Below are 21278 nucleotides of genomic sequence, written 5' to 3' on the forward strand. Positions count from 1 at the left end.
GGTGTCCCTCCTAGGAGCCGCCAGGGGAATTTTCTTTGGTTTTTCGGCAGATATTTGCAATTCCATTTTGCGATGTAGCTGCAGTCAGACAGTTTGATGCGACGCCCATTGTAGGCGGAAAGTGTCTTTTCTTATCCGTTTCAAAGAAGGTTAAAGCGGGATTTTACGTGACAATTCGATAGAGCTGTCTCAGATTAATCTAGTGTGATATTCGTTTAATCGATATGTATTAACAGGACAGTAAAGCGGGAGAAGTAGTCGTACTCCAGCAACGCTCTGTGTGCTGCCCTGCCCCGCTCTCACTGCTACCTCCATGCAGCAGCGCTGGTCAGTCACTGTTGGAGTACTGGTTATTCCACGTGTTCTACTATTATTGTTAATACATATCGATAAAGCAAATATCGCACTAGGCAAATCTGGAAGCGCTCTGTCGAATGGGCAAGTAAAAACCCCCTTAAAAATCATTTTGTGTGTAACGGGAAACAGTCACTTTCCGCCAGCACTGGTCCTAGCATGAGAGACGTGATGGGCAGGATTTGTTTGGACTGACTCCAGCTACGCATTGCTAGAACGAAATTGCAAAGACCTGCCGAAACACCAGCGAAAATGCAACAGACGACTCTTTAACAGAGACACCCTGTTTATGAGAACCTCCTCTCTTAAAATGGCGCACAAGCACAACTAAGTATTGTCTCCCTGCACTTGTTATTTTACTGGTAAATTCAATCTTAGACCCTCTTCACACCCACACTGATTTAAATTTTGCGTATCTTCCCGTGTACACAGCACCCATCAACAAAGCTCTCTGGATCACCGCCTCCAGTGACCATGACTTCGACGCAGATTGAACAATACCCACACGCCTATCCTCAAAATTCTCCTTTTCAACTAACTCTCTAGAAGACTGTGTGACCTGGACGGAGGCGTACTACAGAAGTCTACTTTACGACCATAACTCGTCTCGCTCTTCTACCGATTAGCAGGGATCTGTGCTTCATGAGTCTACAGTTTGTCAAACAGTTATCTTAGAAAAGTGTTATTGGTGCAGCAGTTTCTGAAAACCTTTTGTCTGCATTTTCTTTGTTTCCCTAGACCTCCATTCTGTGCCAATGGATGGTTCAAATGGCTCTGAGCACTATGGGACTTAACATCTATGGTCATCAGTCCCCTAGAACTTAGAACTACTTAAACCTAACTAACCTAAGGACAGCACACAACACCCAGCCATCACGAGGCAGAGAAAATCCCTGACCCCGCCGGGAATCGAACCCGGGAACCCGGGCGTGGGAAGCGAGAGCGCTACCGCACGACCACGAGATGCGGGCCTGTGCCAATGGAAACAAAGCGCAGACAGACAGGGGAAGGGATTCACGTGTAAGCACAAAAAAATTTGACAGAACGGTGGAAGACTTTTGGTGTAGCTAGACCGGGACTGAAAGTTTCCCCACACTCATTTACGACTCCCAACATCTTATCCTTTCATTTTCCTCCGTCAAACAAGTAGTAGCTTCATTTTATTACCATTAATGTTATCGCATTCACCAGAACTGACCCATGGTCAAAATACTTCTCGAGTTGTCCGCCACCTCTCTAGAAAATATTACTTCGAATCCACGTGGAGGCTAAATTCATCTGTCTTTGTGTCGGCACTCAAGGGTTTACCACGGTTTCTATATGGAGGGGCGTCCTTTTACTGCAGCGTATACACTTGCACTGCACGTTCTGTAGAAGGGTGTATTGAGGACAGCGCCAAAGTACCGTTTTATCGTGTGTGGGTTGGTATTGATGTGCAGTCCGCGCTCGCCGAGGCCAACCAGAACATCCCGTCGCAAACCCGGACCTCGTAACGCCCTTCTACGGGAGCAGTTTCTTGCCTCTCCAGACGACAGTTTTACGCCACCTTTAAAATAAAGATGCCGATGAGTGTGTCAGAAAGCAGGCTTTTAAACGTGTTACTTTATCTTCACATTCAGTAATTTACTTCTCCGTGTAAACGTATCCTAACAACCAGACGGATATTTAAACATAAATGTGAAATGATTAAATCCAACGACCATCGTGCCAGTACATCATTTGCAGTTTCAAAGCTGTTACTTTGTGTTAAAGTGACACTGGGTTCTGAATGTTTTGTATAATTCTCTAGTATTTCGTAAATATCTTCCTGTGGCTCTGTCGTACGCCTTTCTTTATTCCTGTAGAGCAGGTTGTTCATTTATTTCACTGGGGAAATTTGCGAATAAGTGTGGTTGCAACGAGTTCTGGAAGTCTGCGATAGAAACGCTCCCCAGTTCATAAACACACACACACTGACATCCTGTGCTGTATAGAGGTCTCTTCTAGACTTTTCCTTGCAAATTCATGTAGGTCCTACGTGTTTTATAATGTTATCTACACACTTCCTATTTGCTTATTGTCTAGTTGTTTACTGCTTGTTTACTGCTTGTTTACTGCTTCATCTAAAATATATTCGCTTGGCTATGACCCGTACACGTCCCCCCTCCCCCCTCTCTCTGTCTCTCTCTCTCTCTCTCTCTCTCTCACACACACACACACACACAACTCACGAAAAAATGAAATAATTTAACAGGTGTACCGTCAAACAAACTAAAGCAGCAACAACAATAAAAAAGCTCTGAAGAACATACTGTCAGCAGTTACGTACAAATACTAGGAAATTTGCCATTTGTAAAGTATATCTATAGGTGGCGTTGTTGAATAAAACAAATAAGGAGGCCGTGGAAGTCATTTTTCCCAGTATTTGCTGTTCATGTGTTTTGTTACGTCAGAATCGCTATGATAGGAGACGCTGGAGATTTTAGTTGTTACATTCATCGCTGGAACGTGCGAAAAGTAATTAACGTAAAAAGTGTAACTTTCGAATGAACGCTGAAAATAGATGATATTTCCAGGCACGTACGGGTCAGTGGGGAAATGTTTATTCCATCTTCGCAAAAGGCAGCTGCATACTGAAAACAGTTCATCGGGATTGGGAAGAAGGGGTGAGGAAAGGCCTCGCACAGTTTACTTTCCTGGTTTCCAGTGGGGTTAATTTGACAGTGTCTTTTTCCGAGTTGGTAAGGCTATACCTACGTCGTATGGCCGCATGTGACAAGTGCTTATGTTGTGTACGGGTTGCGTTTGTGTAGTGTAGATGACGACGAAAATAAGAGGAAAGGAAAACAGTGAAGAGCAATATTGGGATATGAGCCTACTCCCTTCGGGGATCAGTACCAAGAATGAATCATCATTGACAGCGCCGCATGCCGTCACTTTCTAAAACACTGTGGAGGATACTTGCTGGGAAAACCTGTGACTCTGGCCTACAGACTTCTGATCATAAATCGTAGGTCACCAGGACTTCCTCTTTTCTGGCCAAAGCGAGCGAGGTTGGGCGCAGTGGTAGTGGGACTCTCTTTCGTGAGGACGACAGTTAAGATCTTCGCCTACCAATTCAACTTTTTGAGTTTTTCATGAATTCCCTAAACAGCGGAAGGCAAATAAATACTGGGATGGTCCCTTTCAAGGGCACAGTTGACATCCTTCCTCATCTGTAATGAGCTCGCCGTCAATGAGACGTCCAGTCACCGTTTGTAACACATTTTTATTAGGTCGCTTTCTTCTCTTGTCTATTCGATACAAATTTTGCAGTTGGTTTTAAACCAGCTTCCAAATGACCTGAAGACTTGAAATTTGAAACGTACTCAGAAATGGAAAACAATGCAGTATTAACTCGCTTTCTTGTCCACTTAATATTGCATTGTCTGGGTGCAGTAGCAGTGCGGGTGAAAAAGTTTGATAACGCCTGAGACCTCTGCTGCCCTGCAGGATCAATGTGCTGTGCTGGTAGTATCGGAATGCATTCCAGGCAGTACGTGGTTGGATAGGGGGGAGAGATGAGATGGGTTGTTTGGGGGAGAAGGCCAGACACCGAGGTCATTGGTCTCATCGGTTAAGGAAGGATGGGGAAGGAAGTCGGCCGTGCCCTTTCAAAGGAACCATCCTGGCATTTGCCTGGAGCGATTTAGGTAAATCACGGAAAATCTAAATCAGGATGGCCAGACGTGGGATTGACCCGTGGTCCTCGCGAATGCGAGTCCAGTGTGCAAGCTACTCGCTCGGTGGGACAAGAGCAGATGTGTGCAATATATATGACATATATAAATGGGCGATATTGCGGCTAAAAAGCATATATATAATTTCCTCAAAATGCTTAAAATCCATTGAGAAATTTCACGCACACAAAACTAAATGGTGTAAAATAATTTCTCCTAGCCCCACGCAGATAGTCCTGAAAATTTTTCTATGTGAATTTTTAACAGATATGACAACAAAGATTTATAACGAAAAACGTGGAGTGCATGCAACAGATAATAGCTAGGAGGTGAACCATTTATGCATCACTTAAACATTGCATGTGTCTCACGTTTCTCGTTATAAATTTTACAAGTGCTGTCATACCGATTAAAAGTCTCAAGCACAAATTTTCAGCCGGCCGGGGTGGCCGAGCGGTTCTAGGCGCTACAGTCTGGAACCGCGCGACCGCTTCGGTCGCAGGTTCGAATTCTGCCTCGGGCATGGATGTGTTTCGTGTCCTTAGGTTAGTTAGGTTTAAGTAGTCCTAAGTTCTAGGGGACTGATGACCTCCGAAGTTAAGTCCCATAGTGCTCAGAACCATTTTTTGAACAAATTTTCAGGACTAATTTTACAGGATTAGGACTCTGTCTGGGGCTAGGTAGATTATTTTATACATGTAGTCCAATTTAAAAAGGTGTTATACTAATAACTTCATTTTATTTAAATGGGGATTTTGAGCCCCTAACTCATAGGACTAGCGACATCGCTCTGTAGCTTGTATTATTGGTCGCGTAATTTGTGGTCTACAGCCTAATGAAGAACCCAATGGCTTCATTTAAGTCGGGCACTGAATCAAGAACGCTTAAGGAAGGAGGAATTTAGTGTTTAAAATCCCGACAACATCGAGCTTATCGAAGCTCGTGCCATGGATGTGCGGAGGAAATCGGCCGTAGCCTTGTCCCGTGCAGAATCTCGCCATTCACGTGAAATTATGAGACCAGTCTCGAAAAATCTAAATCCAGATGGTCGTACGGGAATTCGAAGCCACTTCTTCCGGAAAACGGGCTGTCCAGTACAGCGCACACTGTCCACCTAGCGACCCCGTCAGAAACGACGGAGCCAATGCGGCTGAAACAACGACGGTAAAGACTCGTTTCTTACGACCTTCCTGTGTAACATTAGCGTGCCTTGTCGCCAGCCGAGTGCAAATGGGCGAGGCGGTGTTCTCGAGCCCACTTCCGTCAACGGCTTTACTGCTACAAGCCGGTGCAAACGCTCGCTTTTCAGTCGCAAGACTGCTCTAATCAATGGTCTTCGCGAGGAACGGGTCGCAAATATGTCGTGACAGTTAGGAACACTTCACACGCGAGCTCGGTTTCCAGAGCGGTTGCGCTACGGTGTGTTTTCGTGGAACAACGGTGTTATATAATTAACAGGTTCTGCATTCTAGCTAAACGCTGTTTTACGTATTTGTGTTTATCCAAACAGGTTTCACGACAAAAGCATGCTCAGTGAGTCTTTATTTAGCGCCTATTTATTTCCCCACTGGATTACAAAGAAACGTCCACTGAAGATAATATACGTGTAGTGAGACATGTTCGAATATACACGAATACACTATCTGATCAAAAGTATCCGGACACCTGTTAGTGGCTACCATATGGGGCGTGTCCACCGTCCACCTTTATAATGGCTTCAACTCTGCTGGGCACACTTTCAGCGAGGTGTCCAAATGTATATGGAGGAATGGCAGTCCATTCTTCCTCAAAAGCCGAAACCAGAGGAGATAGTGCTGTCCGAGGCTGGTTCTGGAACGAAATCGACGTTCTGACTCATCCCAGAGGTGTTGAATTTGCCAGGTCGGGACTCAGTCCATTTCAGATATGTTATTGTCCACAAATCATTTCCTTACAGTTGCTGCTTTATGGCAATGTGCATTGTCATGCTGATTTAACCGTCGTCTCCGAACTGTTTACTGTTGTACGCAGTACACAGTTCTGTAAAATCTGTTCATATTCTTCTGCATTTGTTGTTTTCTTAAGTGCTGGTAAAGAAACAACACCTAACCACGAAAACGCTTCCATACCGTAACACCACATCCTCCGTACTTCACGGTTGGCACTGCACATGAGGGCAGGTAACGATCTCCAGGTATTAGCCAAACTCAGAGTCTTCCATCGGATTTCCACAGGGTATAGCGTGATTCATCAATCCAAACGACTCGTTTCCAGTCATCCACCGTCCGGTCGCTCTTTTTACTACCTCAAGCATTGCTTACCAATGCCTACTACATCACTGTGCCCCATTCTTTTTAACTCCCTACGCACAGTCATTGTGATAGTTGGACAGCTGGTAACATTCCGGAACTGATTCCTTCCGCTGATTTCATGCGATTTTTTTTTTTTTACAAACACCCTCTGCACTTGTCGGCGTTTCCTGTCCATCAGTAGACGACGCCTGCTGTGGTCGTTCCTTCGCATTTCCACTTCACGCTCACATCACTAACAGTCGACTTGTGCGGCTTCAGAATTGTTTGAAGTCTCCGCTAGATTTGTTACTCAGGTGATATCCAATAATTAGTCCACGTTCGAAGCCACTGAACTCTCCTAACCGATCCATCTGCTGTTATTACTTCTCTACTGATAACAGAATACATCATGGCTCCTTTTATACTGGCGTCCACCTTTCTTGACATTTAATGTTCAATTTCTCATTAAGTGGGGGTGTCTGGATATATTGTTGATCGGGTAGTGTGTACCAATGTGTGTGTGAAGGTAAAAGTGCGAGGGGGGACAACGTGCCTGGTACTTGGAGCAGATTGGGCAACTGATTGCTGCTATTACGTTCTCAAAGGTGAGGGCGCGCACGGGCACACACACACACACACACACACACATTGAGGAAGGTGGAAGGGAGGGAGGGAGAGAGAGAGAGATAGGAGGGGGGGGGGTTGTGTGTAAACGTATAGGAACACGAAGTTCTCCCATCAGTAGATGATGATGATGAAGTCCCATACTCCCTGACAGAGCGTAGGCGACGATGCGGGAGACCGCACCGCTGTACTAGGCAAGGTCCTAGTGGAGGTGGTTTGCCATTGCCATCCTCCGACCGTAATGGGGATGAATGATGATGACGACACAACAACACCCAGTCATCTCGAGGCAAGTGAAAATCCCTGACCCCGCCGGGATTCGAACCCGGGACCCAGTGGGTCAATTCAGAGATATATAGTAGATATAAATTAAATTTTAGAATTCATTACATTTCGTTTTCAGTTTTCCATTTTCATAGTTATTGTTTTTATTGCATTACTGTGTTGAGTTCGTTTATTTCATTTCTAAAATCTGTTCGTGCTCGGGAAGCGAGAACACGATCTACGGACCCTATCAATAGAAGAAACTGTAAATAATATGTAGTAAAAGGGACATAATGGTCCTATAGCACTTCCCAAATGCACTTCTGCGCTACTAGGTACATAATTCATTGGGTCATATTAAGGATTACAATCTCGGTATGAATATGGTAGCTTGTTTTTCACGCTTGACTCCGTGTTGTATTCTGGTGGCGGCTGTGCATTATGAATGGGCTATCTCGTACAGGCATTCATGTACCTCTCGGGTAACGTTCGACCTTTATAAAAAACGCTACTGTTATTCACTGATCAGCCAGAACATCATGACTGCCTACCTAACAGCTGGTGTCTCCACCTTTGGCACGGATGATAGTTGCGACGCGTCGTGGCATGGAGGCAATGAGTCGGTTGGTCGCTGGAGCGAGTCGGCACCACATCTGCGCACAAGTCACGTAATTCCCTTAAATACAGGGGAGGGGGGGGGGGCGATGAGCTCTCAAGCCACGTTCAATCCCACTCCCAGATGTGTTCGATAAAGTTCAGATCTGGCGAGTTTAGGGGGGTGGGGCAGCATTTAAACTGGAACTCTCCACTGTATTCTTCGAACCTCTCCATCACATTAATAGCCTTGTGACATGGCGCATTATCATGTTGAAAAAATGCTACTGCAGTCGGGAAACATGCCTGTCATGAAGAGGTGCACTTGGTCTGGAACCAGAGTAGCCGGCCGTTGTGACCGAGCGGTTCTAGGTGCTTCAGTCCGGAACCGCGCTGCTGCTACCACCGTCGCAGGTTCGAATCCTGCCTCGGACATGGATATGTGTGATGTCCTTAGGTTAGTTAGATTTAAGTAGTTCTAAGTGTAGGGGACTGATGAACTCAGATGTTAGGTCCCATAGTGCTCAGAGTCATTTGAACCACAGTACGCTACTTCTTGGCCACCAAGGTGCCTTCCACGAGCTCCATTAGACCCACAGATGCCCACGTGAATGTTCCCCAGAGCATAATGTAGCCGCCACCAGCTTGTCTCCATCCCGCATTACAGGTGTCAAGGAGCTTTTCCCCTGAAAGACGACGGATTCGTGCTCTCCCATCGGCATGATGGAGAAGGTATCGGGATTCATCAGACCATGCAACGCTCTGACACTGCGCCAACGTCCAGTACCAATGGTCACGTGAGGATTTCAGTCGCAGTTGCCGACGTCGTGGTGTTAACATTGGCAAATGCCTGGGTCGTCGGCTGCGGAGACCCATCGTTTGGAGTGTTCCGAGCACGGTATCTTCAGTCACACTTCTTCTCTGTCCATTCTGATGTTAGTTCCGCCACAGTACGTCGCCTGTCCTGCTTTACCAGTCTGCCCAGCCTACGACGTCCAACATCTGTAATGAGGGGTGGCCGCCCAACCCCACGATGTCTGGGCGTGGTTTCACCTTGGTTTCGCCACGTGTTGAAGACACTTACTAAAGCGCTCTTCGAACACCCGCCAAGTTGTGCAGTTTCCGAAACACTCGTGCCGAGCCTCCGGGCCATCACACTCTGCCCTCGGTCAAAATCAGATAGATCGCGCGTCTTCCCCATTCTACACGACGACAGCACACTCACTGATACTGCTTGATCCCTGCGTGTGTCTGATTGGCAATAATTCCTCGCCAGGTGACGCTGCTACCGCCTGGACGGGTTTATATTGATAGTACGAGGTGCATTCAAGTTCTTAGGCCTCCGATTTTTTTTCTAATTAACTACTCACCCGAAATCGATGAAACTGGCGTTACTTCTCGACGTAATCGCCCTGCAGACGTACACATTTTTCACAACGCTGACGCCATGATTCGATGGCAGCGGCGAAGGCTTCTTTAGGAGTCTGTTTTGACCACTGGAAAATCGCTGGGGCAATAGCAGCACGGCTGGTGAATGTGCGGCCACGGAGAGTGTCTTTCATTGTTGGAAAAAGCCAAAAGTCACTAGGAGCCAGGTCAGGCACCATGAGGAATCACTTCAAAGTTGTTATCACGAAGAAACTGTTGCGTAACGTTAGCTTGATGTGCAGGTGCGTTGTCTTGGTGAAACAGCACACGCGCAGCCCTTCCCGCACGTTTTTGTTGCAGTGCAGGAAAGAATTTGTTCTTCAAAACATTTTCATAGGATGCACCTGTTACCGTAGTGCCCTTTGGAACGCAATGGGTAAGGATTACGCCCTCACTGTCCCAGAACATGGCCATCATCATTTTTTCAGCACTGGTGGTTACCCGAAATTTTTTTGGTGGCGGTGAATCTGTGTGCTTCCATTGAGCTGACTGGCGCTTTGTTTCTGGATTTAAAAATGGCATCCACGTCTCATCCATTGTCACAACCGACGAAAAGAAAGTCCCATTCATGCTGTCGTTGCGCGTCAACATTGCTTGGTAACATGCCACACGGGCAGCCATGTGGTCGTCCATCAGCATTCGTGGCACCCACCTGGATGACACTTTTTGCATTTTGAGGTCGTCATGCAGGATTGTGTGCACAGAAACCACAGAAATGCCAACTCTAGAGGCGATCTGTTCAACAGTCATTCGGCGATCCTCCAAAACAATTCTCTCCACTTTATTGATCATGTCGTCAGACCGGCTTGTGCGAGCCCGAGGTTGTTTCGGTTTGTTGTCACACAATGTTCTGCCTTCATTAAACTGTCGCACCCACGAACGCACTTTCGACACATCCACAACTCCATCACCACATGTCTCCTTCAACTGTCGACGAATTTCAATTGGTTTCACACCACGCAAATTCAGAAAACGAATAATTGCACTCTGTTCAAGTAAGGAAAACGTCGCCATTTTAAGTATTTAAAACAGTTCTCATTCTCGCCGCTGGCGGTAAAATTCCATCTGCCGTACGGTGCTGCCATCTCTGGGACGTATTGACAATGAACGCGCCCTCATTTTAAAACAATGCACATGTTTCTCTCTCTTTCCAGTCCGGAGAAAAAAAATCGGAGGCCTTAGAACTTGAATGCACCTCGTAGGTCAGTGGTCATGATGTTCTGGCTGATCAGTGTGTATATGTTACTTCATGCAATTTGTTTCACTAGCTATTGTTATTAATACATGCTAGCAGATGCCGTAACGCCGTGAAAATGCCAACGTCCGAAATATATAAGGGGCATTCAAAAAGAAACGGGCCGGAGGCATAATTACAGAAACCAGTACCTGTATGTTAGGAGTATTGACCCTGGCTGTTTAGACACTTGTCCCACTGTGACACAAGGCGGTGAATGGCTGTCTCATAAAATTCCCGGGGTTGCGATGTTAACCAGTTCCGCACGTACAGACGGACGTCGTCGTCCGAGGTGAATCGTTTGCTCCTCAGAGCCTTTTTAAGGGGACTAAAAATGGCGTAATCGCAGGGAGAGACGTCCGGACGGTATGAAGGGGTCCGAGAACCTCCCATTTGAATTTCGGCTGGAGTGCCGAGGGGCTTTGCATTGTCGTGGAGCAGAATGACCCCATGGGTGAGATTGCCTGGTAGTTTTGATTTGATCGTTTGGCGAAGGGTGGTCAAGGCTTGCGAGTAACGCTGGGCATTCACTGTTGTCCCGTGCTGCAGGAAGTGGATCAGAAGGGGGCCACTTTGGTCAAAGAAGAACGTCACCATAACCTTTCCTGCACTCGTGTGGACGACGGCGTCCAGCTGTACGTGCGCAACTATTTAACATCGCAGCCCCGGGAATTTTATGAGACAGCCATTCACCGCCTTGTGTCACAGTGGGACAAGTGTCTCAACAGCCAGTGTCAATAATTCTAACATACAGGTACTGGTTTCTGTAATTATGCCTCCGGATCGTTTCTTTTTTAACGCCCCTTATATGTGGCAGCGGTTAACAGTTAAATCCTTGGCCGGCCGGTGTGGCCAAGCGGTTCTAGGCGCTTCAGTTTGGAACCGCGCGACCGCTACGGTCGCAGGTTCGAATCCTGCCTCGGGCATGGATGTGTGTGATGTCCTTAGGTTGGTTAGATTTAAGCAGTTCTAAGTTCTAGGGGACTGATGACCTCACATATTAAGTCCTATAGTGCTCAGAGCCATTTGAGTTAGGTCATTGTCAGTACTAATGTAGCCGTCGTCTCCATTCTTCCCCTACTCCGTTGAAGTCGGTAAGATCACAGTATTGCTCTGCTGCGGCCAGTGGCAGTCGACTCGCATGAGACCTGAACAAAGACTGTGCAAGAAACTCCAGTCTTGAGAAGTGTGTCGCCTTACGTAATGCAGCCGTGCTGGCCCGGTGGCGTTTCAGGGAAGGGGCAGCACAGAGTCGTGACGTCACGTCTGACGTGCCGCGCCCCCGAGGAGTGCCGCCTTTCTGCAAGCACCCCTCTCCTCCTCCCCCCTCCACCAAAGTCGCGCGCGCGTGCGCGCGCGCACACACACACACACACACACACACACACACACACAAGGCTTTGAAGTTGCCGTTGATGCAACTCGTGTCTTTCTGCTTGTTGTTTTATGCAGCTGCCTTATTGTTCCAAGCGCACGACGTTGGCAACACTGGTCACACTTCATTTTACACTATCCGTAAATGAACTGTTTTCCTGCGCTGCCAGTTACATTACGAAGGTACATAATCCGTCATTTATTTACTTACTTATTTATTTCAGGCTTCAGGACATTTTTGGTGCAAATCGTTTTTAGAGAACTGGTTGCAACGAACGAAAAGTATTTTGCAAATTTTCTTCTCGAACTGAGAGATTATTTCGTAATTCGGTGACAATATTTCACTTCTGTCGCAAAAATCCCACCGGGCCCTAAACGTATGTCTCCAGGTGCTACTTCATCACTAGGTATTATTATGTCTGTTTGATTATTTCCATATGAGCTATAAAAAGATTCTAAAAGCTACTACATATGATGTGTCAATGTAAAAGTTCTATACAGATATTTAAATAGCAGTTTTGTAACATTTTTAGCTGCCAAAGAGCACTTGCGTTGCGTGCTGTTGTTGACAATTTATTGTCGTTGGTCGTAGCCAATCCGCTGAGAGTATACAGTAGCCTATCTCTCGATCTTATAATCTTGGTTGCCACGAAAATTTACCTGTTTTTTTTTTTTTTCGAAATACGTCGCTTTTTCCGGAATATTGATTAGGGTAGAACCTAATAGCCAACATTAAATGAAATACCAGCTAACTTCATTTACGAATCAAGGGAAATTAGGCAAAACCAGTGACATTGGCTACCCACATCCGACACATGAGTCGTCGTGTTCGTTTCCCATCATTCATCGCACAATTACCATCTGCAGCACGCAACGGTATAGTTGGGTACACTGTACTTTTACCGTTTTAACAATAACCAATAGCAATATACAAGAATGGTGTAAATATTAACCATCCGTAAAGGAACAGTAATGTCCGAAATACATTGATCGTCAATACAAAATCATCTTATGGTTGAAGGCGGAGTTTAGTTGCTACTGAATTTGCCTGACACAGGCACAGTTGCATTCATTCCCATCGGGGATGTTAATCACACGTCTTCCAATGGAGCCCTAAACATTCTAACGCATTGTGCTGAATGTTTCTTAAGCCATTAATATAAAATATTTTTGTATACGTTGACGCTGTTATCGACACAAATATTAGTTTGGGCACCACAGCGCTTTACTAGGCGCGTCCGTATTTGAGATGGTATGCCGTTTCCTTACTCCAATCTTTGAAATAACTTACTCAGGAAGTTATAGCGAGACCTACCGCTTAACGTGGACTGGGAACTACGCTACAACTACGCAGTTTTCCCATTAACAAACATTGTCAGAGTTGAAAGTTACGGTAAGTGACAACTAAAAATCTAGGACTCACTGGGTATCGCACCCAGGACCAGTCGATTCTTAGTGCGACAATTTACGACTGGGCTGTGGAAACAAAATTTTCTATAACTGATAATTGCTGTATCGTATCTACCGAGATGCAAACAACACCCCCCCCCCCCCGCCTCACCCTCATGTTGTGACAAGTTACACACGATGTGTAATTAAAAAATCTCATAGCCCCTTTAAAAATGACCATAGTTACCTCAGTAGCTCAGCAAAAAAATGTTTCCAAACAGTGATTTTATGCCGTCAAATACACGGGCGTTTTTCGTCAACTTACAAGTTAGTCGTGAAGGCTGCGGCTCCGAACGTGCGAACAGGCTTAAAGAGGTTCGTTTCTTTTAGTGCCTTCCTAATTTACACTTCCCTTGTTTCGCGAACTTGATCTAAGCAAGTGCTGCGAAGTTTCCTGGACAGATGTGAAACACGGAACAGCAAACGAAGTTCCTCGGCCGTTTCGCTATAGGCCACTGTAAATTTTTCACGTCCTCCCATCACGAGAAATAACCACTACGTAATTTCTTTCGTATATTCTGTCCCTTACCCTTAAGCCAGATTTGTTTCTATTCATTTGTTCATTCCGCGGAATGAAATACGTTATTTCGAAATTTTTCCAGAAAATAAGTCGCTGATCCTTGTTTTCAGCTCGAAATGGTCAGATTGTTGTTCTAATCTTCAGGATAAACAACTTTATGTCAGCGCTATTTTGAACTATTAGACAGTAAGCCTCCTGGGTTGTACAGTCTTTTCCTTTGTCACGTTTACACCAAATTACTTTGGGGGTCCCCCCCCTCCCCCAGTCGCTTCCTTGACTCATGCTAGCTAGGGGTCTGTTTCAAGTCATCTCGATGACTGTCTTCCTTGTAAATGATTTTCCCATTAAAAGCTGGCGACGTTCCCAGTGATCCACGCACTGCCAGCTAGTCTTACCCCGATTCTTGGTTAAAAAAGAGTGTCCTTTTTTTTTACGTGCGTTTCTCCGTTGAATTAATCCCAGCTAGGGCCTGCGTACATAGAGCCTCTAGTCTCCGCTAGAAATGTGTAGACACCCGTGTTGGTACTCTCTTTGTAATTATATTGTTTCTCGAGTTAGCCAACTTTCTGTTATGGATTTGAGCGAAGCTGATAAGAAATTAATTTAGCGAGTTAAAAGTTTCTTCTGTGTTGCCACCAACAAGACCTTTTTTGAACACAAATATGCATTAGATTTCAAGCCACATTGGCGCTTGGACATGACTAACTGCAACTGATCAGCAAGAAGCCGCCAATAATTGAGAGACACTGTTTGAAAATTCCCAAATTACCTCACTTATTGCTTTCTTTCACCTGTACGTAAATTGTCTGAAATTTGATGATTCACTCTTGTCCATTGCGAATTCTTTTTTTTTTTTATGCCATAAAGCAGCTTCCAAAATTATTGTCTTCGTCGACGGCAAATTATCCGCGCATCCTTCGTAACCCGAGAAACCTCATCGTCATGCAGAAAGTCTTCCGCCAGGCCAGGACGACAGGCTAGCTGGCGGTGAGCCAGCGCTGCACCTCTGCCGAGTCTTCGTTTTGTGTAGTACTCCGCCGTGGCGGTACATTGGCTTCTAGGCAGCATCCAGCAACACGGCCGGACACAAAGGGCAGCTGCGGCGTTGCCAGTTGCTCCCCCCAATGGCGAGCGGTCCCGCGTCTCCCTTGTCCTCGCATCCCATTGGCTGGCGCGTCTTACTCGCAGCCGCGCGCGGTCAAGGACCAAATGGCCGCCCAAACAGGTTTTTACTTCGTCTATAGTGATGCCTCCCAATCTACGCTTTACTACGCTCGGTTCTAAAAAAAGAGAACAGTGGGCGCACGAGTTCGAGGAACCCGAATAACAAATGCACTCATGCCACGCCCCGCTGCAGTAGCACTGGCGCCATCTGTTTTACTAAGCAAGCATTGTTGCGCTACGTAGCGATATTGCTGGGAACATTATCAAAAATCGTTTTGCCGTTCGTTTCTGTGAACTATTGGTACTGGAATCGCATCATAATTCTGGAGAATATATTTGCCAAACAAGAAGACGAAAGAGAAATATCCGCCATGCATCGAAATAAAGACAGAAGCGAAATCGATTGTCCATTGTCTCGTCCCTCGCATTTGACATTTTTTATCTCCTAGTAAAGTAATAATTATGCAGTTTTCCATCGTAGTATTATACATTAATTACAACATTCTCAGAAGTCAAATCTACAGCACACATTAACAGAACAGTTAATTACCGTGTTCCACAACGGAATTTTCCATCAACAACATAAATTAGTGAAGCCCGAGGAGAAGGCGGTCTTCATGTGGTTTATTAACCCTTAACAACTATGGATGGTCTATGAGACCGCAACAGTTTTTTGTCTGCTTATTTGTCACACACCGCTGTGATATGAAGTAGACTCTTCTGTGTACCTTCCTATTGGATGGCAAGCGACATGTGTCACAAATCTGACATTGTTGCTGCGATCTGTTTCATATTTTTTCGGCCTTGAGGGATCTCACAGACGTACCATAGTGTTCGCGTGTCATGGTTTTCCTGAACCCGTTTCTCCGTGGTGAGAAAAGCTAGACCGTCTATGCAACGTCCCCTATGCGGCACTGATGAGTTCAAGAGCGCCTCAGTGAATTCTCAGACTTCAATGACGGTGATAATGGCCCAGATTTCGAGTATTTCGTTATCACGAGAATAATTTGGAGAAGGGAGCGGAAAGTGATGAAGATGTCACAGGTGATGCCAGTGGGGAACCGTACCTCTGTGGTAGGAACAGAAAGATGTTTTCGATGGAGAAAATGGAAGCCGCTAACATTAAAACAAACAGGCAACTCAACATTGCCCTGCAGCTCCCTGGACTGCAATATATTCTGAAAAGTCTTGGAGAAAACTTGCTGTTTTGGAGATATGAGCATCAAATACAGAAACAGTTTGTGGAAAAACGATAAACAGCAGCCTTTTGTTGTCCTTGTTTGAAGTGGAAAACAAGATATACATGTCAACAGTGTGTCAACATCATTGTATGTAGTGCAACATTATTTACAGGTGTTATATTTGTTTTGGGTATATTTTGCTGTAACTTCTCTGCAATACTTGAAAAATGCTTGTTTACATACTCTTCTAAGTGTTGTCAATCATTTATTACCTTATCCCCCTCCCTTAGCAGTATGTTATTCTGATAAAAACTTTTTGAAGTAAAAAATTTTAATGCCTAGACTGCAGTTTTCCTATCACAAATAAAGTATGACAACTAATTTTGGTTGCTATCTGCAATCATCTTCAGATCGTTCAAAAAGTGAGAAGGCAGTGAGTAAGCATTGGAAAGCACCATTTGCCATAGTCATGCAATAACATATTCGTAACTGCCAAAACAATACAAGTAAACAGTTTATAAGCATCACCGTGTGCACGCCAGGTTTTAGGCTGTAATCTCACAGGACGACAATAATATAGGAAAATTTCCTGTTGCATATCCTGCAAGATTATGGTCTAAAACCTGGCTTGGTCATAGTGATGTTTTTAAACTATGTACTGTGTTATTGTTTTGGTAGTTACAAATGCTTGTTATTTCATGACTACAGCTAATGATGCTTTCCAATCCTTAATCAACATCTTTTCACATTTTGAATGACTGATCTGAAGATGGTTGCAGGTAGCAACCAAAACTAGCTATCAAAACTTTAATAGTGACAGGAAAATTGCAGCCTAGGCATTAAAGTTTTTTCTACTTCAAATAAAAATTATTTATTAAAAGTAAGTTATTTCAAAGATATATAAATGTGGTGAATAAATAAGTACACAAAACCCTTGGCCCTGCAGCATTACTCACAAAAAATATTTTGGAGATTTATTTAATTTCATATCACTAACTGGATACCTTGCTATATGTCTCTGTTACACATCACTGTTAATTATATTGTATTAATTATACTGTATTTTATTAAATTAGTGGCAGAATGTGGCTTGGTCTGTGTTAAACAGCTGTGGAAAGGACACAGTTGCTGTGGCTATGAATACAGACCGTAATATTCAGCCCCAAAGGGTCACTTGATAAATACTACTCATAGCCAAAATTAAATTGTTCTTTTTCATGTTTGTGATTACCCCACAGTGTATATTTCTACAACTAATTACAAGTCACCAAGAAATATTATTTTCCATAGCTGTCTTGACTCATATGATTTATTCTTAATGTTGCAGGAACTCTTTGCACAACTGCAGTTCAGCCAAGAGAGCGCACTTCCTCCAGATGCATTGCGGCGAGCTTTAGCAGAATCGTTCTTCGACCAGCAGCGCTTTCAGCTGGGGTTTATGGATGATGCTGCCGAATGTTTCGTAAGTGACACTAATTTTCACAGATTTGCACCTGAGATACAGACACTGACTTGTCAGTTATTAACATGTGCATGGCTCATCATGAACTTCTTATCGTTTTTAGGAAAATATCCTGCTGCGCATTCACTTTCACATTGCAAGTGGTGAAGCAGAGGATATGTGCAATGCTCGCCACTGTATACCTCACCAGAAATTTGCTATGACACTCGTGGAGCAGAGTGTTTGCGGGGCATGTGGTGCAACATCTGAGCCCCTTCCATTCACACAGGTAATGAGAAGCAGAGTCAGCCATATATAGTCAATACAAAACAGCTATGTGTGGTCATGATACATACAAAAGACTGCAATACTTATTTCACCAGTAACTGAGTGAAGAGGTAAAGGTCTTGGTTTTTTTCTCTCACTTCTTGATGGAAAAATTTCATATTTAGCCTAAGTATTGGAAGAGAAATTAGCTCAGAACAATGTAAATTTACATATAAGAGAATTATTCTTTTCAAAATCACTAATTTTTGAGTGACCACAGTTTATTCATACAGCTATTACCTCCTTCAATAAAACACTTAAGGTGCCTCACATTCAGCTTATGCTAATTATTAAGATATGATTGTGGAAGATTGTGTGTATTTGAAATTTTTTGGAACTCTCCGTTTATTTTAACGAACAAAGCTTGTTTATATTCAGGAATGTTTGTGTATCAGTCATGCAAAGTGACATGTAATCAGACAGATTATTGGGAAATTATTTCAGTTTAAATTGTTAAAGTAGTTTTGTGCCACATGAGTTCAAGCATTCAAAAGTTATTTAATTAGTGTCATTCTTATAAACATTTTCAAAGCTTGTCAGAAAATAGATATTTTTGAAGAAAGTGGTATCATTGTTGAAAGTATTATTTAAATACCAATTTGGCAGTTCTTATAAAAAACCATTTAGAAAAGACTACAGTAAGTGCCTGTGAAGGTGTGTCTGTGAAAACAAAATTTTTTGTGGGAAAAACTACATACAGTAATTTTCATGATTAAAACATCCCCTGCAGTTATTTAATCTTTAACATTACATTTGATAGTTGTGGATGTCCCACCAGCAAAAATTTGTGTATCTATATACTGTGTTCAGAGTCTACAATCAAATAAAAGTTAGCACACCGTGTTGGGGCCAGGAAAATTAATCTAAACTATTGCTTCATAGACATGGTATTGAATTTTGTGTATGAATAAGTACTTCAAAAGAAAGAAGAGCATGTCTTTGAGACAGTATAGCTGTTAGATTGGCGGCCTAATATAGTGTAGAAGAAAACAACAGTCCTATAAAATTTATAAGCATTCCTTGATGTGTATTTCACAAGTTGTTTGCTACTCCCCACAGATGGTGCATTACGTCTCAGCATCTGCACTCACTGCCCAGGCTCGTCAGACGTCTGCAACAGCTCTGCATCCTGACCTCTTCGGACAGCTACTCAGGAAGGCAGGCGGAATGGGAGATATTCGAGACTGTCCGGTAATTAGAACTTACACACATCTAACTCTGTTTCTCATTGAATACTGGAAATAGATTAGAGAATAATTTCAGTATATAGATATATAGTTCATTATATAGATACACTAGTTTAGCTCACTTATTTCACAATGCTTTCTTGTTTCTTCAACAGAGTGCTTGTGGTGCAAAGATCCAGATATGCCGCACACTGATGAATCGTCCAGAGATAGTATCTGTGGGAATTGTGTGGGATTCTGAACGACCCACACTCGAGCATATAATGGACGTATTTGCTACCGTGGGAACAACACTCCGATTGTCAGATGTTTTCCACAGTGTAGTGGATCATCGGTGGGCAGCATCTACAGTGCACTGCCTTGTCGGCGTAGTTACTTACTACGGCAAGCACTATTCCACATTTTTCTTTCACACAAAGTTACGTGTTTGGATCTACTTCGACGATGCCACTGTTAGAGAAATTGGCCCACGATGGGAGCAAGTTGTGGAAAGGTGCCGCCGAGGGCGGTACCAGCCCCTGCTGTTGCTGTATGCGGTTCAGAGTGGAACTCCTGTCCTGACCGACAGTGCTCCCAAAACAGTGACTCCTGTACCAGTGGCCACATCAAAATGTGGGGCAGCAGTTGTTTCTTCGCATCCCCTACAGGGCCCTCTCCTCTCATCTGCACCTAATCAAAACCCAGTAATGCGTAGGTCCATTACACCTAGTCCGGAAAAGACGTCGGCCTCGGTAAGTGGAACTACCGCCACACCTCGCAGAGCGATAACACCTAGCCCGGAAGGGCCGCTGCACCATTATAACACACAGCATCACAATGGACATCCACATGTTGTTAACAAACCCTACTGTGAGTATCAGAACCTCAGTGACATTCAGGATGCCATATTCGGTGCTGAAAAACACCAAGAGGCAGACGAAGTAGACTGCGTTGCAAACAGAATGGAACCCAGCTACATAAGTCGCAAGGCGGTAGAAAATGTGTTGACTTTTCAACAGCAGAAGAAACAGCAGATGGTTCTGCAAAGATGCAACAGTGGTGGCAGTTACAATGGAACACCTGTTGGAAGCCCAGATGGAATAAACATTCCAGAGCATCTGAATGTCCCAAGGAGGAGAGACTCCGGCAACTGGAGTGGTGACAGGAACAGTGCTTCATCGTCATCCTCCACGTCAATGGAGAATCCGTACCTCTATATTGTTGGCAAGATGCAACCGAGAGTGCAGGGAGGAGTACCACGAAGCCCAACTGGCATTAAACCTGGAGAACTGTCAAGTTCAAGCAGTGGACCATATGATGCTGGATATGATTCTTACTCACTGTCTTCCACCGACAGCTTACCTCTTCAGCAAGGGCTGAAATACAATCTGCAGGTAATTTTTCCTTTCTGCATACAAAACTAATAGTATCATAACTATAGAAATACGGTATTTGTTCATTAATTGTCTGTGAATACTAGTGACTTGTCAAATGACTCACATTGAATGCTATATCAACAGACATTTTAAACTTCATTTTTGACTTCTTTTCACATTTTATTTGTAGTTTTTATTTAATATATCATTGTTATATATTATGGAGAGGACAGATTGCTACTCACCTCATAGAGGAGGCAACAAGTTGTAGACAGGAACAATGAAAATACTGCTAAACTGAGTCGGGCCACAGTGGCCAAAGCCAATTGCCATGTGTGTTGTGAGTTTTATTTGTGTGAATGTGTGTGTGTTTTGTGGTTCTGAATATGGTCTTTTTTGTCCAATAGTTTAATTATTTGGCAGTCCTTTCATTGTGCCAGTTTAACACTCGACACCACCTCTATGTGGTGAGTAACAGTCTATCCTTTTCGTAATATTGTTGTTATTCCATTCTGAACTTTCCATTATTATAAGTTTCATTTAATACAGAATGCCTTCTTTGAAACAGATTCCCAAGAGTATTAATTAGTTATGGCACTGTCCAAATAATTTACGATCATTATTAAGTAGCTCTCTAGAGAGGAACGTATGTAGAAACAGTAAAAAGTCACTTTTGTTTGTGTTACTTGACAATTTGGAATATAACAGTATGTATGCTTGAATATACAAGGTGCAATAATATGAGACTTCTATAGCCTTTTGTTAGACAAAACTTGTTACAACCAGAGTTATATCGTTTCTTCTTCCTCTGCTT

General features: G+C 44.0%; 1 protein-coding gene across 5 annotated transcripts in view; it reads left to right on the plus strand.

Annotated features, from left to right (window-relative positions):
• Positions 1-21278, plus strand: part of LOC126241918 (uncharacterized) — a 453558-nt gene that overhangs the window by 422221 nt on the left and 10059 nt on the right. For all 5 annotated transcript variants that reach the window (XM_049948047.1, XM_049948046.1, XM_049948051.1 and 2 more), the window contains 4 exons: positions 17482-17616; positions 17720-17884; positions 18982-19113; positions 19265-20482. In XM_049948047.1, the coding sequence (XP_049804004.1) occupies positions 17482-17616; positions 17720-17884; positions 18982-19113; positions 19265-20482 (1650 nt within the window). The remainder of the gene's footprint in view (positions 1-17481; positions 17617-17719; positions 17885-18981; positions 19114-19264; positions 20483-21278) is intronic.

The sequence above is a fragment of the Schistocerca nitens genome, chromosome 1 (assembly GCF_023898315.1).
Source record: "Schistocerca nitens isolate TAMUIC-IGC-003100 chromosome 1, iqSchNite1.1, whole genome shotgun sequence".
In the NCBI taxonomy this organism is placed as follows: Eukaryota; Metazoa; Arthropoda; class Insecta; order Orthoptera; family Acrididae; genus Schistocerca; species Schistocerca nitens.